Below are 17,087 nucleotides of genomic sequence, written 5' to 3'. Positions count from 1 at the left end.
CGTTTATTTATATCTTTACCACAACACTTTTCTATTTTCTTTGTCGACTCCTTTTAAGTTTTCTCCCATTTTTCTAGTTAGATGTCAAGTTATGATATCTGGAGCAGCTTGCAGAAACCATCTTCTGGTCTGTGCACTCTTGCTGAAAAGAAAATATATCTCCAGAATTTAGGCTATATTCTTCACTGCAAGAGATTTAGAACCATCCTGGGTATGGGGCAAGCCATGCCAGTACTTCTAATTTGTCATCCATCCCTGCTGGGTTTAGCAGGAGGGCTGAGAGCAGCAACTTTTTCTGGCACAATGGCTAAACAGAAATTGGATGTTTCCATCTAACTAAACACAAATTGCTAAACACAAATGGAATCTGTCAGCTACCACAGTTTAAAGCCCAATGCTCTACAGACTGCAACTACTTGTTACTACATACAACATGACTGTAGGCTGCAAACTGTTGCAGCTGAGGAATGGAAAGGCGATAATTTCATCTAACTTGAATCACTATATCTTGTACATACTTGCTATGCAAGAAATGTAATATACTGAGAGCATTCAGACTCCTTTTGTCAGTCTCACATCTCTTACTTTTATATTAGAAAAAAAAAATCCACAGCTGACATAATAACAAAGGCCAAAGTTCTTCTGCAGGGTATTAAGTATATTAGCAGAAGCTGCTGTGTAAAAGCTCTTGTAAGAAACGTCATCGACATCAGATTTGCAAACACAAGCAGTCATTAGCTGAAACAGGTACAAATAAAAGGTGCCACGCTAACCATGAGGTCTACAAACCAATTTACATGAAATAAAGCTGCGCTCTAGGTCTAGGCTTATGCTGTTGTAGAGAATTTAAGGCCACGTGTATCTTTTACTCACTCCTAGTCAGGATGGACTATATTCTGACTCCCATCCAGCTAATGTCTCCAGTCATGCCCAGATGGAGAAATGGCAATTGTTCCTTTTTCCCACAGTAACCTACTGTAAGGAAGTACTGCATCAACCCTCTACCAGCCAAAAAGCATATTCAGTCTCTCTTCAGCATTCCTGCAGCTGATACTCACTTTCCTCAAACCTTGTCTTCTGTAAAACACTGCCTTTTGCTTGCTGCTGCAACTTCCTCCTTGAGAAAATAATAACCTTCTTGAACAGGTAATGTTCAAGATTGCCATTGCCTTGGCAATGTGGGATTTACCTTCTGTGAGACTTTAACAACTCTTACAATATAAATTATTAAACTATTTCAATACCAGAGTACAGTTAATTGTAAAACCATTTTCAAAGTGCAGCTATAGCCGAACTGGAAAAATCATCAAAGATTTCACACAGGTACTTCCTGCATCAGTGCCAATGTTTACCTTAACAACTTCAGTGACGGAAAAGAAAGGTTCCACTGTGTAACTCTGTTGCTGACAGCAAGCTGGGAAAGATGGGAAAACACAACAACTTCTGAACAAGGTGACCTATAATGTGAAGTGAAAAAAAAGTATTATACTCCAATGAATACTTCACCTATCACCCACGTTCAGTCCTTCCACTCCACTCTTACTTCCAATGCTTGTCACTGATGATCATTCTACTGGTTGGGCTAACTCAGCTTAGGAGAGAGATGAACCTAGAGAAGTAATCAGAATTCTAACATAAACAACATCTCTGGAAGATGTAAAAGATGTGCGTGATCTAGATAGAATAGTAAAGTCAAGCGACAGCAGATCTCAACAGTAGTGGCTATGAAAGTGATAAGTAAAGCTTTCCCCATGTCAATGAGTCATAAGAAAAGGATAAAGTAGAAAAAGTTTATATTACAGTAATGGATATGAGGCATTAGGTAAGAATCTTGCCTTCCTTCAATCTTGCTAAAGAAGAATCAACACAAGAAAATTGTTTCACCAATAATTAACATTAAGTGCTTATCAAATTGCATTTGCATAGCAGCAAATGCTGTACAGAGAGCAGGTCCTAAGAAACATCACATGATCACATGCATTCGAAGTAAAGATGGCTTAAGTCCAAGGAGAGGTAAATAGTTCTATACTTACTGAATCAGGGAAGTCATTTTAAAGTACAATCTGGGCAAGATGTGCCCCGGGAAAAACTAATTCACATGAACTCTATGCAAAATCAGAATTTTATGATCTCTTAAGAGTACTTTCCAGACTCAGATCTGTACAATAATGCAATTTTGGCTCTTCATATGAACTTTCTGACCTAATCAGTACTACCTGTTTTTGTCCTATTAATTAGTACAACTTTAGTTTATAGCTACAGCACTGTATACATGACTGTTTTGCTGCAGTTAAGATAAAGAATGGTAATAAAACATTAACAAGTAAAATCAAGAAATCTACACCTTGCAAATTTTATGCCAGCATCTTCACTAAGCACTGTAATTACATGAACTGTGCTCCCGAAGGCATCTATATAGGCTGTAGGTGTCAATGTCTTGGTAGTGGGAGGGGCCATAGGGGTGGCTTCCCATGTGAAGAAGTCAGGGGTTGCCCGGTGCCAGATACAGCTGGTTCCAGTCATCATCACAATGAACCCACTATAGAACACAGCTGAGCACATCAGCCACATGTATGGTGATTCTGGGAAAACATATTTAAGGGACAGAGGGAAACAGGCCAAAAAGAGAGGAGGAGGAAATGAAAAGAGTGAGAAACAGTGAAGTGAATGCAAAGTTTTTGCCCTATCCCACAGAGGCAAGGGAACAAGCAAGCAGCTGGGTGGTCATCTGGCTGTTGGTCAAGGCTAACACCCACAAATATCTATTTGGTTAAAAGACCTGCTGCTCAGTCTTCTTTCAGAAGTGTCCCAAACCTGAGCTTTCATTAACATTTAAAAGGAAAGTGTATTAATGAGCTTGAATACAAATGCAAGCAACGTTTGTAGCTCTCAGCATCTGCTTATTAAACACAAGAGCTCACTGTGACTGGCCTGCTATTTCCAACAAAACTGCAACTTTAATAGGAAGCATTTTTATTTTGCTTGCTCATTCGGTGCTTCTGTGGCTGATGTTTGTTTTGTGTCTTTTTCCCAATTACATGGTAATTTAGGAGTGGCAATTTTGTAATATCTAATAGAAAAACAGAAATTGCACGATTTCAATTGGACCAACTTACCAATACTCTTAGAGGCCAGCCTGTTTTTCATCCACGTGCCCTTAGTAAATGCCAATCATCACTACTTCATCAGCTTCTTCCTCCTCGTGTTGGCACAGTTTAATATAAATGAAAATTCAGCTACGGATTTCAAAACGCTCCAAGCCAATTTAGCTAACTCAAATACAAGATGCACCAAGAAAGTGAAAGGAGTGTGGATTGCATTTATTAATAAGAGCTCACCTTTCCAGGACTGAAATTATTTACCTTTATTTAAGAGAAAACTAAGAGATTGTGCACCAAATGTTACTGAACCACAAAACCAAAGGAGAGTCCTGCATTTCTAAGTTCAGTCAGCCAAAAAGAATAAATAATGAAGTGCATAAGTTTCTGCATACACTAAACAGGTCCATTAAAGCAGATTTATATGCACCATTTCCCTTAAATTGCAATCATGCTCTACTTCTGTGCAATCTTCTATACTTTTGTGAAATTATGTTGCAAGGGAATCAAATTTTGGTGGCACTGCTATAGTGGGTTATGAAATACATAGTGGGCTAACAGTGGAAGTCCTGCTGACTTGAATCCTACAGCAAAGCCTGAATGTTGCTAGGTCGCTGAAGAGTGTCATAGTACAAAGAAAAGGAAAAATAAGTTTCCTTTCTTCTACTTCTATATGAACTTCATGTCATTCAAGACTGCAGAGTATTGAATAGTGTTAAGCAGCTGCGGGACAAATGCTGCTATCTGGTGTATGGCTCCACCTTTTCTTTCACGACTTCTACTCTGCAGAAAGTAAATGCAGCAGCACAGTATTTCTTTCCCAGTCCTTGCCATCTTAGGAGGCACTTCACTGTCTCTATTAAAAAAAGAAAAATAAGATACATATGTGAAAGATATGCTTGCAGAGCACACCAGCTTAGTTTTCAGCATGAATATGGCAATTACTTAAGAAGATGCGGTTTTTCTTACCCTTGAACAACTCTTGAGTTGTACTAAACTTAAAATCCCCTCGGTTTTTCATTCAAGTTTTGAAGAACATATTTTTCATTAGGGTTTAGGATGTTTGGAGAGAGGTCATATTGCCAAAAGCACGTTTATAGCTCCCCAATGCTAAAATGACACAACTTGCTTATTTTTAATAACGAAATCCTTCTATTTCCACTACTTCAAAAATTAAGTTCACATCCCTAACACAGATCGTACTTAAGGGACACAGCATTTCTCCTTCCCATCTATTAGCAAAAGCTCAGTGCTACAGACAGCCCTATTTCTTTCCTTGTCTCCAGGTGAACAGGATTGAAGCTCACTGGCAACACCCTAAGCACCCTCCTCCCTGCCTACAGGCCGTATTTTGGCTCATCCCAGATCCTACTTTCCTCCTGCTTGCCAGATAGTCCAACCTGAAGATGGCTAGTGATTTCTTTCAGTGAAGTTTGCACAGACACAAGCACCATCGCACCACACACCCACATACAACAGGCTGACCCTGAAAGTCTACAGCCCCCTGTGACCCTGCAGTTGTTGGTGCCCTCCTGATAGGGCATGGCATGCACACAGACACAGAACAGAAGACAAGGTCAAATGGAGAGGCAATCAGAAAGAGTTTAATTACAAGCTGGAAATAGACTACAGTGATGTGAGCAGGACTCAGGCAATACTACTATTTACTTGACACCATCCTCTTTCCATCCCCCTTCTAATTTTCCACACAAGTTTCTCCTCTCATCCACATGACTCTTTTCTTCCTGTGTTCCTGGCTCCTTCCAACTCAGTGTGCCCCCAATTACTTTCCCCATCAGCTCCAGCTTTGCTACACCCCTAACCAAATTATGTAGTTCTGATATCATTACTTCAGTCACCTTGTATTACAGAAAAATCACAGCTGGCTATGCAAGACTGCACAATATTCTCTCCAATTATGGAGACATTTTTGTCACCTCCCCCTTAACATCAGTGAAACTCATCCATCCATCGTTCACAGTAGCAATCTGTAATTCCTCAGTTTTTTCAGGTAGCTACACCTCAAGGCAAGCACCTGGGCATCTGGCTGCATAAGTTTAGAATGTTTATTACAAAGACAGACGAAATGACCATGGGTTTAATACATAACTAACAGTGCTAAAGGGTTGTTCCTGCACAAGTCAGGAAGCAATCATCTGCCACAGCCAAACGTCCGGTTCCAGGTTTCATACAGCTCGAGGTCCTTTGAGGACACGCTAGGCCGCACGGTTCTGAGGGCACTCTCAAAGTCAACAAAAGCAATGGGTCGTACTTGCTCTGGCATGATGGTTGTGATATCCATGGACTGAAGGCTGCGGATAGGGCCCAGAGAAGCTTCGCGACAGAGCTGTGTCATGTCTGCCCCAGAAAACCCGTCTGATTGCTTAACTATAAGCTCAATTTCCTCGTCGCTGAGACAGCTGTGCTCCTTTGACATCAGACGGGTAACAATCTGCTTCCTAGCGGGAGCTTCTGGGAGAGGAATGTACAGTCTCTTCACTAGTCTCCTTCGGGCAGCCTCATCGATTTCTTGGGGTCGATTTGTTGCACCGACCACCAGAATACGGTCTTCAGAGGAGGTTGTTGCCCCATCTAACTGGACCAGAAATTCAGTTTTTATTCTTCTTGAAGACTCATGCTCCCCATCCCCACGCTGAGACAACAGAGAATCAATTTCGTCAATGAAAATCACAGCTGGCTGCTGACATCGCGCCACAGCGAACAGAGCACGGACCATCTTTTCCCCCTCACCTACCCATTTGGAAGTCAGAGAAGAGGCACTGATGCTAAAAAAAGTAGCACCAGACTGGCAAGCAATGCACTTGCCTATTAGAGTCTTGCCAGTTCCAGGGGGGCCAAAGAGAAGAATTCCTTTAGGAGGACCACGTAACCCAGTAAAGATGTCCGGCCTCAGCATAGGCCAGACTACAATTTCTTTTATTGTAGCTTTAGCAAATTCAACTCCAGCAATGTCATCCCAGTTCACAGGAGGCCCGTGGTCCATGATCTCATGCATAATGAGTTCCACCATTTTTGGTTCTATACTTTTCAGTCGTTCATCCACAGGAATTAACGTATCTGTTGGTCCTCTGCCAGGAGGTTTACACTGCACTCCTCCAGATTCATTTCCATCCTGTTTTGGGACTGGAGGAACAAACTTGCTAAATGGACCTCGAGATCTACTGGCACCCAGTGACTTTTTTACGCCTCCGTACGACGAGAGTGGCGCACGCTGTTGTAAGCTTTGAGGTTTCTTTTGCTGATCCACCCACAGCTGTTCTTTTGCAGTCCTAAAACCAGGCACACTGCTCTCTTCAATTCCATTTCTATTCCCTGAGAAACTGTTGGCTTCCGTGGTATGGGAAGCCTGGCATGGAGCGAGGCTAGAAGCTGCAGTGCTGCCTTTATCAGACAGACCATAAAATGCTTTTCTCTTCCCGGACCATGCTTGTACAGATGACTGACTGGGAAGAGGCACATTTTGTCCATCACTACAGCTACCTGGAATTTTCAGAGAAGCACCATTTGTCACGTCTTTATTGCCGAACAGCGGTGCTGCCTGGAACCCCATATGAATCTGTTCGCTCGAGGAGGCAGAAGATGCAGGAAGTATATCTGAAGTTTTGGCCACAGGAGGCACACCGCTTTGGAGAGACTTTGAAGACGTGGGATGCTCAAGGAGATGTGGGCCCCAACCTGCACATTTTGATGAGCCAGCACAGTGTTCACTCTCACTGGCGCTGCTGAAAGCACCGAGCCTAGGAAGGCCTGAGGCAGCGGAGGCACTGACCCCTTTATCAGCTAGTACAAGGGCATCTGCTGGTGCCCTCTGAGAGCTCTGGACATTTTTGCCAGCCTGCATCCTCTCTCGCACACACTTCAGTTCAAACACATTCTCTGTTGTCAAGGCAGATTGCCACTTGTCACTGTCATTTTGCTGACACTTTGCCAAAGTCAAAATGTTTTCAGCGTAGTTATTCAAGCCAGTCTCTATGTTGTCAGAGTCAATAATTGCAGAGTATTTCTCTGCGTATTTTTTAAACAGGTTGGCAGCGCAGACCTGAGAGATCTCAGAGTTTGCCCATGCATACTGAACACGCAGAATTTTGGCACGGTACTCGTCAGCCTTCTGTCCGGGTGTGCAGGTGCCAGAGGCAATAGCAAAGTAACTTTTCTGCCAGTCACTCAGGTGCACGGTGCCATGCGATGGGGCCTCCATTGCTGACTCTGAAACATACATGAAGATACCTGTTGTTAACAAAAAAGTGTTTCATGGCTGCTTACTTGGCTGCTTCTCCCTTTTCTAATTGCAAATAAATGAAAACACACATCATTTTAATTGAGAGAAATAGTGCAGCAGAACTTGTAAGTCACTGAGACAGACTGGACATTTTTCAACAAGGAAGCAGCTGTGTGGAAAAAGCCACTCACACCGAGGTGCTTTTTCTTCCTTGTTCAAAGAATAAAGGAAAAAAAAAGAAGAAAACAGAGAGTAAGAGTTTGCATCTAACCTGCACTCTCCTGGGGAAGTAAGCAGACTGCAAAGAATGCTAACAGATGGCCAAGCAAAAACTGACCTTGTTAAATGAAATCAGCAGTGCTTTTGCTCCTATTTTGACAGGACAGTGAAGAAGAGGTCTGAGTACAGGTCAGTGTTAAAAAGATGACATTAGTACAGTGACGATAATAAAAATGAAAGCAAAGTTATTGAATAAAACAATATGCAAACTGTAGGGGGAGGTAAAAGTGCAGTGAACAGGCTTGAATTTCAGTAAGCTTTCAAATGAAATAAATACTTACAAGTTTGTAGAACATATTCATAACTACTTATTCTGTTTAGAATGCACTAAAACCTCCCCCTATTTTTTTTTTAAGAAACAAAGGCCACGACTGCTTAGAGCAACATTCACGTTTCAGTTTTGAATTTTAGAATTTGAATTCCTTCCACTTCTTTTCAGTTTAAGAAATAAGAAAGATGCCCCTTGGCACAAGCAAAGCTTAGAGAAGTCTACTGCTGCTTCTGCATGGTTTACAGAACGTTTCTAACACAATTCTGATCAGCACTTCTCATCTTCTGATCTGCCCATAAAGGACTTCCTCCACATGGCTGATACACACCAAGTCCTAACTTCTGTTAGGAATGTGTACTGGGTTTTTCCAATGAGAACAAAAAACGAACAAAAACCGTGGAGGCCTGTATATTATCTCGCCCGGCAGACGAAATACAAGCCTCTGCGTTCTTTAACCAGCCGCAGATTGAACCACGGGTTCACACTGCTAGGAGCAGCGTGTGAACGCAGATGAATGCGCAGATACGAGGCTGCCAAGGAGCGCTGGGGACGTACAGTTCCGAGCAGGCTCAGGGCCCCGTCCCGCCCGCAAGCCAAGGTAGCGGCAGTCCCTCAGAGGCCCAGGAAGCCAAGTCCGGCCGAAGGGCCGTCCCGAAAGCAGCTGCGCCGTGCCCCGCACCCCCGAGGTGAGGGAGCACACCCACCCGCCCCGCGCGCACCCACCCGCCCCGCGCGCACCCACCGCCCGCGGCTGCCGACAGCCGCCACTCCGCATCCCGCGCGCGCGCTCTGCCTCAGGCCCCGCCCCCTTCCTCCCGCCCTACCAATCGGATAGCAGCGCCCTGGCGGACGCAACCAATCGGAAGGAGGGGAAGGGGGAAGGTACGTTGCGCTGACGTCCTGCGCTCGGGCTCAGCGCGGATGGGAGGAGGGCGCGGGGGCTGTCCCGCTCCCTATTGGCTGCAGCGCTGGAATTGTTGTGGCCCACAGGGGCTTTTGGATGCCCAGTTTGTTCAGAGGACGAGCTGAAAGTCCCTGATGGGGAAAGTTGGAGTGACAGAGGAGATTGTACCCCTTACAGTGGATCACGCGTGGGCGAAATGGGAGGGGTTCGGCTAACAGCAGAGGCAGACAACGGCTGTGGTTTTCTTTTCGTTTATTAGCGCCGCTCATAGAACTGACATGCCGCTTTGACAGGCTTTGCACAGACATCTTAGAGGAACGGTACGGCTCACGAAAAGCACCGAACATCAGACGACTTTTCCGGTTGGGTTACACGGTCTCCACAGATGTCACATACACATACGTACCACCCACCACCGTGGGCACAGTGACGACACAGGCAGAATCTGACACGTAGAGACGAGGAAACGAGACGTTTAACAATTCTAGTCTGGGTTAGGGTTTCACGGGAGGCCTCGGGAGAGGCCTCGGGACGATCAAGGTTGGAAAAGGTCACCTAGTCATCAGCCCACCCCACCGTGTCCACATCCACACATTCCTTTACACCTCCAGGGACGGTGACTCCACCGCTTCCCTGGGCCACTTAAGGCCACTACTTCTCACGCTAAACACATTAGCAACACCTTTCACAAATACAACTTTTCAGTATTTCACCATCAGTAATAAAATATAATCTGCCATGATTAAAAGAGTTGTAGTAGCCTTCCACTCATTTTGTTGTTGTTGTTACAGAATCCACGTGGTTACTGAAAAGTTGTTTTTTTCCCTTCCGTGGTAGCTGCACTGCATTCCTTTTGAGGTGGGTATTCTACTAAAGTGCATTTCTGAGATCTTGTAATTATTTTTAACAGCATCAATCAGCACAGACTGCCATTAGCTTTTGAACACAAGGCGCTGAGATAAAGGTTCACATATTAACTATTCATAAATACAGTGTTTCCCCCACCAAAAGTCATTTCACTTACAAATAGGTTGCAAAGCTACAGAACAGAAACAGCAGAAAGGTCCTTCTTTCAAAAAGATTATTTTTAACAATTTTGTTCTTGAGTTGATTACATAGCCCAGAATTTTTTTTTTCCTTTCAGATAACTTCACGATAATGTTCTGCAAAGCAATTATCACATGGGAAAAAGAGGCAATGGGAGACTGATTACTACAAAGGCCTTCATTGACTGTAGCTTCAAATCATTCCCAGATTTCAGAAAAAAATAAAACTGTGAAATTCAGATTTTTGTATCATGCTGGCCATGAGGAAATGCAGTTCCATGGGTATTGGAATTAGAATAGGTCAGGTGGAAGGGACTTTCAGAGATCATGTAATAGGCCAACAGTCTGATCATTTCAGGTCTCACCAAAAATTAAAACTAGGGACATTGTGCAAATGCCACTGAACACTGACAAGCGTGGGGCATCAGCCACCTCTCCAGGAAGCGCGTTCCAGTATTTGACCACTCTCACAGTATAGAAATTTTTCCACATATCCACTCTGACTCTCCACTGGTGCGGCTTTGTGCTGCTCTGTGCATCCTGCTATTGGTGAGCAGGGAGCAGAGACCAACACCTCCCTCTGCTCCCATCCCCTCAGGATGTCACAGACAAAATGTGGCCAGGAGTGGCCTGCATGCCAAGCTGTTCCTGGTACACATTTCATTTTGAATTATTTTTTTTTTTAATTAAACAATGAAATAAGCAGAATGGCAGCCATAAAAAGATATCACAATTCTATTTCACACAACATAGGATACAGATTATTTTCAAGTAGTTAGTGCTCATAATAACTCAGTTGAAAATACAGAACATCAGGTAGCACACGGATTTTGGCAGAACGCTGAAGAAGGAGCATCAGTATGGATGACTGAAGTGAAAATTAATGAGCAGCATAAGCTATGTGCTATTTGACAGAGTAACTGTCTGAAGAACAAAGTTTTAAGGAGATAGAACCTGCCATAATGGCAGCAAGCATTATTCCCCCAGTTTGGCTGTATAATGAAAGGAGTCTCAAAGTTCTAACTTCATTTACAAAAATACAGCAGCAAGCGTGTCATGACATGCTAGGGACCCAGCTCATTACATTTGTTCTTGCTTGCTTAGATAGGACCCAAACAGTATTATAATCAGGTTATAAAGCTTCCTACAACCTGTTCTTTTTATTTTATTTTTTTTTCTGAAGTCATGTTAAATTATTTGGTAATAACACTCACGTTTTCTTCTATGGAGTGGACTTTGTGTGCTGGGGGCTTAATGTCAGCAACAGAGGGAATACTAACCCTCTGTTTCCATTGCTGGGATCAATAAATGTCCTTGATAACAAACAGGAAAGAAATGACAGCTTGAGACTCCGTGGATATGTCCCTTCTGGAAACAGGCAAGATGAGAATACAGTGCATGAGAATACAGTGCAGAGAATGTATCACTAAGGTTACAACGCAACTTGCTGGCAAGGATTTTTGCTACTGCAGCTGGGCTACGTAGCAACAGCTTTTGATTTTTTTTCCCCCCTCATAACTCATTTTCCCACCTGCCCCTAAAATTAAACTTGGTAACACAGAGGAAGCCAGCTGATTACCTCCTCCCTGCTGCTACCTCACCACTGTTACTGCTGCTGGTGGTTTTGTTCCCATGTTTTCAGGAGCTCAGTCGCCAGCTGTGAGATGTGCTGCCAGGCAAACTTGACGTGGGTGTTTTCCACCGTGCGGGAACAAATAGCGAAGCGTAGCACAAACTTTTCTCGCAGGTGGCATGGGACCAGGTGAATCTTCTTGGCATCATTTATGCTTTTAAGAAGTGCCTTATTTAGTTCATTTGAGCCCTGAAATCAATTGTAATTCAACAGATAAGGTAATGCATTTTAGAAGTCTGGAATATGTAAATCCCACCAAGCAACCAAACTTAAGTGTCACCAGTAACATCTTAGACACTTTCTCATCTGTAAGTGCTTTGCCATCAAAGGATTATACAAAAATGTGATGTCTCTAGAGATCATTTTCCAGCCACAAAGAGATTTATGGATCAACGATAGTTTAGAAGCTGTGTTCACTCTACTCTAGGGCATATGTGGTGGCTGGCTGCTTTTTCGTGACCTAAGGTCATGAGCTAGGTTGCTTCGCTAAAAATCACTGATGATTGCATCCATTTCATTACACTTTTCTTTTCTAGATCTAATTAAACAAAGATTCAAGACAGTTTTGCAATGAACTCTACCAACATTTGTAAAACAAATCTTCCAGTCTTCACTTAAGCATGGCTGCCTTTAGAGAGTCTTTGGAGTATGAGGATGGAAATCTTGTTCTTAGTTAAATAATAATTAAGGTAATATATCCCTAGCAGTAAAATCAAGGAAGCAAAATTTGGGTCATCCTATTAGAAAACACTCTAAAAAAAGTATTTGCTTAAGGTTTTATAGGAAGTGTCCTTTACAGAATCCTTCAGAGTGTTTTCTACTTGAATTTAGAAATGGGATAAACTAACCCTTCTCCCACTGGCAGTGACCATTCTTCTGAACTCAAAGACACAAAGATGCTAAATAACTTGAAGAAGGTCAGAGGGACTCTACATGCATTGAATTTTATCTCCTTTTGTATTTATTCCTTCTTGTATTCAACTACTGATTGTGAGGATTTCCTTTAGAGCAGCTGTATGCTTCCATTCCAAGTCCTAAAATAAATAGGACTGCACAGAAGGGAACTGATTCTTTTACAGGTTTGGATGATGTTGATTTAATGGTTTTCTTAGTTATGTTCATCAGCATTTAAGAATGAAGCAAAAGATGTTATCAGATTTTCCAGAACAGCAGTAAATTGTTTCAAATGAAAACAATGACAGCAGGGTCTTGGGGTTTTGGTTCACATTTAGCAATGGAGGTTGAAGCGCTGACTGCATATCTCTGACAGCCTTTATTACCTAAGTTAAAGGAACCCATATGTCTAATTTTTTTATATCAACAGCCTGATGCCTTCAGATTTGCTGTCAGCTTGCCATAATAATGTAAAATATACTATATTGATTTCTAATGCTGTAATTCTACTCTTTGGAGAAATATCTCAGCTGTTGTGCTGCCTTTGCTCTTTCCATTGCACTGCTGGTGATGCAGAATTGCAAGAGATGACAATTCCCTTACTGACCACTGCAGTACTAGAGCTACAAAAGAACAAATTCATCTGCAACCTGCTAAACAGTGTGGGTGGTTTTTTTGCACTGTAGCAGCCATGGGCCTTCTTGCAAATATCTCCATTACAAAATATTATTTCAAATCTACACAGTTGTGACTTGCCTTCTTGGCCTTCTCCAAAAGAAAACAAAGCATAAGAGAGACATGGTTGCCCATTGGCAGTAAGGACAAATGTATTCTTTCCATACTTTTGGATCATTTTACAGTTGGAATTGAACCCAAGTCAAAACCTTGTTTTGACTTAGCATGAGCTGTTAGGGAATTTGGATGAGAGCCTGAAATTCACGAATTAGGTTTCTAGGAGATATTCAAACAATTTTTCTGAGACTGTCATGAACATTCCTACCTAAGGGATGAACCAGCATCAATGCTCTACATGTCCCTGTGTCTCCCCGCCTGCCATGGGTCAATCACTTATGACAGTGATGTGCCAATTTCTTATTGAAGGTAATCCACCATTACAATGATGATCCTTGCTTATAATATGAAATGCACAGCACTTACTTCTAAGCAATACAAGTGGTAATATGATGTTAAGTTTATGTCCTTGGCAGGAATAAGAGGAAGAAGGAGAAAGGTTTCTTTATCTTTCTTCTGTTCTGCTCTCACAGCTGCACCCAGGGGCTGCTGTGACACTCAGATGTCACATCAAATTGAAGTTAGCAGTGACAAATCATCTCCCAGTGCTTTGAAAAGCAAGAAGCCAGCTCTGATTGAGTCTGTCAGTTTTAATAAGCCAGTATTCTCACTCCCTTGGAGAAATGACTAGCTTGGCTTGTATTCATATACAGACATGACAAGAAGGCCAAAAATTAACCCTTTGGCATGGTGCTTGGATTCCTTCTCTGACATTTCATGAAGTAGTTTAATATGAAAGTCAGAGATTATTATTACATCTGCTCTCCAGCATGAAAGGCATTAAAAGCTAAAAAATAAAAGAAGATTCATCAAGAACAAAGGAATGAAAAACAATGCTGTTACTTTTACAGCTGTTCAGCATAACAGTTCAAGTTTCCTGTCCCTCAGTCTTACTCAAATTCCACATAGGTTGGGTTTGGGTTGTTGCTGTGGTTATTGTTTTTGTACAGGGAAGAGAAGTGGTGAAAACACTGCTCTTTCAGCATTAGATTTCAGAAGAATCATGCCTTTGTTCTACAACTTTCCTGAAAGTTTATTAGCTAGCTATCCAGTATTTACCTTCCCTTGTTTAATTGTCTTTCCCTGTGTACCTGTTTTTTTTCCCCTAGAGCATGGAGGAAAGGAGACCAGATGTGGATGAACCTCTGATCTGATCAAAAATGACAATTCCTGTGTGGCTAAGCTCTGTTTCACCAGGACCAACTGTTTCTTTAAACTAAACATAGAGCATTGACAGCTGTCTCTGAATCTGCAAAAGTGGTGTTTGCTTGTCCAAGTCAGAGGACAGACTCCAACCAACATCTTGTAACTGAGCAGTAAGTCCCACAGAACTTATTCCTCAAAAATTTTGAAAAGTTCTCATTATGAAAGAAAATAGATTCACATTTCCATTTATTAGAGCAACCCCACATTAATTAGTCTGTCTGATCCTCTAGTTGCTGATTGTTTTTTTTTTCTTGAAAAAATTAAAATGAAACCATTTTTCTATTACAGATTAATTTACCATTGCATTATCGTTACAGATAAGTTAAAACCATCAAACAATTGCCTCAAACTCAAGTAACTAGGGCAACTGAATGACTGAGAGAAGAATTTCTGAGAAGGAGTAATATCACACTACATAGAAGGTGCCAAGATGGGCTTTCAGAAAAGCCAAAAGCTCATTTGGAGACCTAAACTAAAAAAACATGTGAGATAGAGAACACCAGTGCCATTTTTATTATTGTTTGGTGTTCAGATTCAGGGTCAAAACACAGCCCTTTACAGAGGTTTTAGCTGCAAGCTCCTTTATTAAATAAGTTCCTTATCTAAAACAAGATGTGGATCTCCCTTTGATGTCTGATGTTTTCTTTAAAGAAAAGAACAAAAAGAACAACCCTTTTATTACTCTATCTTCATCCATAGAAGACATTGTACGTATACAAAATTGCCTGTTAAATATACACACATATGAAATTAATATGAAAATAATCATCTAATACACACACACAGACATCATAAATAAATATAAATAATATAAATAATTGAGAAATATATTAAAAGAACCATCTAAATCAAAGTCCATCAAGCACTGAATACAACAGTTATTTTGTATGTCTGAGTTGACTATGACCACTTGTTTGTCTTGACTATAGATTTCCATACTCTACTATGCTTGAATTTCTTGCAGGCATTTGATTTTAATTTTAAGAAAAATGTCTAAGGCTTCTTTCTTTAATCCACTTTGATCTAGATGAATTCTCCCAGCTTTCTTTAAAAAATAATTGACTATATTAACAACAAAGATCGTATTCTACTGCAGCTGATTGTGTTGCTATAAAACATGCCAGAAATAGGAAGTCTCAGATGCCTTACCTTCAGTCGAAAGCAGACTAGTCCCAAGACAACCTCAGCACAGATCTCAAATCTTTCATCCTGAAGGACTAAATGTTCAAATTGGTGCGACAGCCTGACATGCTGAGAAGAAAAAGAGTGTCTATATTGTATAAATTTGATTCATTAGAAGAAATGATTTGCTAAATTGCTTCCATCCTTAATCTCTTTTCTCATTTCCCTCTCCTAATAGGTGATAATATTCACACACTGCCATCTGTTTATGTTAGCTTATACCATGTTTATGACTGTCTATGAGTTGTAAAAATATCAGTTGCTCAGTTTATCTTAGGGAGTACAGGTCTGTTTCTTAATTTCGGCACCATTTTATGACTTTCAGGATGCCATAAAATAGTAAATATTAGCAATAATTCTTTTACATTTTCTGTCATTCTCAATTTTGGTTGAAACTGTCTGCAGAGTCTGAAAAGAGGAAAGGGGAAAATGCATAGAGAAAAAGACCACAATGCCAGGGGAGAACAAGATGGACAGAGACAGACAGGCTTTCTAGAATAGTTCATTTAACATGAGAATAACAGTGAGGGAGATAAATCGGTCACTCTCTAAGGCCTGGATGTTCAGGTCTTGTTGAAAAGAACAATGGTGGCAGTAAAACAAGGAAACAGCACACCTCAGCCTGATCAACAGTTACACTGGACACCAAGCTAGAGCTATTATTCCAAAATGTACCAAGATCTAAAATAAAACAAATAGGAAAAATACCATCAGGCATACTAACAACCATCAGGGAAGTCCTAACATCAGTCAGTGCAGTTTGTAAACATTTACACAGACTTTGCTTTCTCCCAAACAGAAAATGAATACAACAGCACTTTAAACAAAGGATCCTACATCCTCATCAGGTACCTGCTGTACTATATTCAGCCTTCCCCCCCTCAACAGACTATAATCAATTTCATGCTCACTACCCAAAAAAAAGAAGTCTTGCTATTAGAATTTGTTTGTGTGTGTGCAGTAGCCAGTCTACATAGAAAACTATCACTGCTTTCCTATAAACAAAACAGAAGCAAAAATTAAACAACAGGTCTAACAACTTTTCTTTCTTTTCCACTTCACTTTCTTACCAAATTCAAGTAAAGACAGCAAGTAAACATAAAACACATAGGGCCAATATGGAATATTTCATCTCATAGCTACTTTTGTCTAAAGGCAAAACAAGAAATTACAGAAGAAAGGAGGGAAAAAAAATCAACTAACAAAACACATTTTGCAATTTTAATCATAGCTTCCAAAAATTTATTTCTTAAAATAGAAAACATTGCTTAAATGGAATAACACTGTTTCAAGGCACTCTGACTGGGATGCTAATACCCCTTGCAACCAGTCAGTCTTACTGCTGCTACCACTTCCTCTCTGCTGTTTGTTGCATCCATCTTTCCTCTCTCTCTAAAATTAGACTGAGTGCTCCTTGAGTCAGGAGCAAGAACAATAGAACGCCCAGTCCTTTCCAAGGCATTTGAATGTTTTGCTAACATAAATAGCATGGGTTTACAACTATGAAATTTGACTATAATATACATCCGTACATTTGTATGC

At 41.2% G+C, this 17,087-nt stretch overlaps 2 protein-coding genes across 3 annotated transcripts in view; both read right to left on the bottom strand.

Moving 5' to 3' along the window:
* Window positions 1-17,087, bottom strand: part of DDC (dopa decarboxylase) — a 512,652-nt gene that overhangs the window by 454,884 nt on the left and 40,681 nt on the right. Inside the window, exons 12-13 of one of the 2 annotated variants that reach the window (XM_065751729.1) lie at window positions 15,513-15,614; window positions 11,358-11,660 (exon numbers count right to left, since the gene is read on the bottom strand). The exons of the other annotated variant lie outside the window; for it this stretch is intronic. Coding sequence (XP_065607801.1) covers window positions 11,445-11,660; window positions 15,513-15,614 — 318 coding nt within the window. The 3' untranslated portion in view covers window positions 11,358-11,444. Of the gene's footprint in view, window positions 1-11,357; window positions 11,661-15,512; window positions 15,615-17,087 lie in introns of those variants that run through there. 2 annotated transcript variants of the gene reach the window in all.
* Window positions 5,181-7,538, bottom strand: FIGNL1 (fidgetin like 1). The gene has a single exon (XM_065751715.1). It carries the CDS (start codon window positions 7,336-7,338, stop codon window positions 5,251-5,253), a length of 2,088 nt encoding a protein of 695 aa, XP_065607787.1. The 5' UTR covers window positions 7,339-7,538; the 3' UTR covers window positions 5,181-5,250.

The sequence above is a fragment of the Cyrtonyx montezumae genome, unplaced genomic scaffold, assembly GCF_038088225.1.
Source record: "Cyrtonyx montezumae isolate F1298 unplaced genomic scaffold, pur_monq_1.0 scaffold_8, whole genome shotgun sequence".
NCBI classification, from domain to species: Eukaryota; Metazoa; Chordata; class Aves; order Galliformes; family Odontophoridae; genus Cyrtonyx; species Cyrtonyx montezumae.
The sequence above is the reverse complement of the archived record's forward strand: the minus strand, read 5'-3'. Positions and strand labels throughout refer to the sequence as shown.

What these genes read in the sequence shown, in the direction of transcription:
- FIGNL1 (XM_065751715.1), bottom strand. Translation starts at nt 7,338, where the DNA reads ATGTATGTTTCAGAGTCAGCAATGGAGGCCCCATCGCATGGCACCGTG.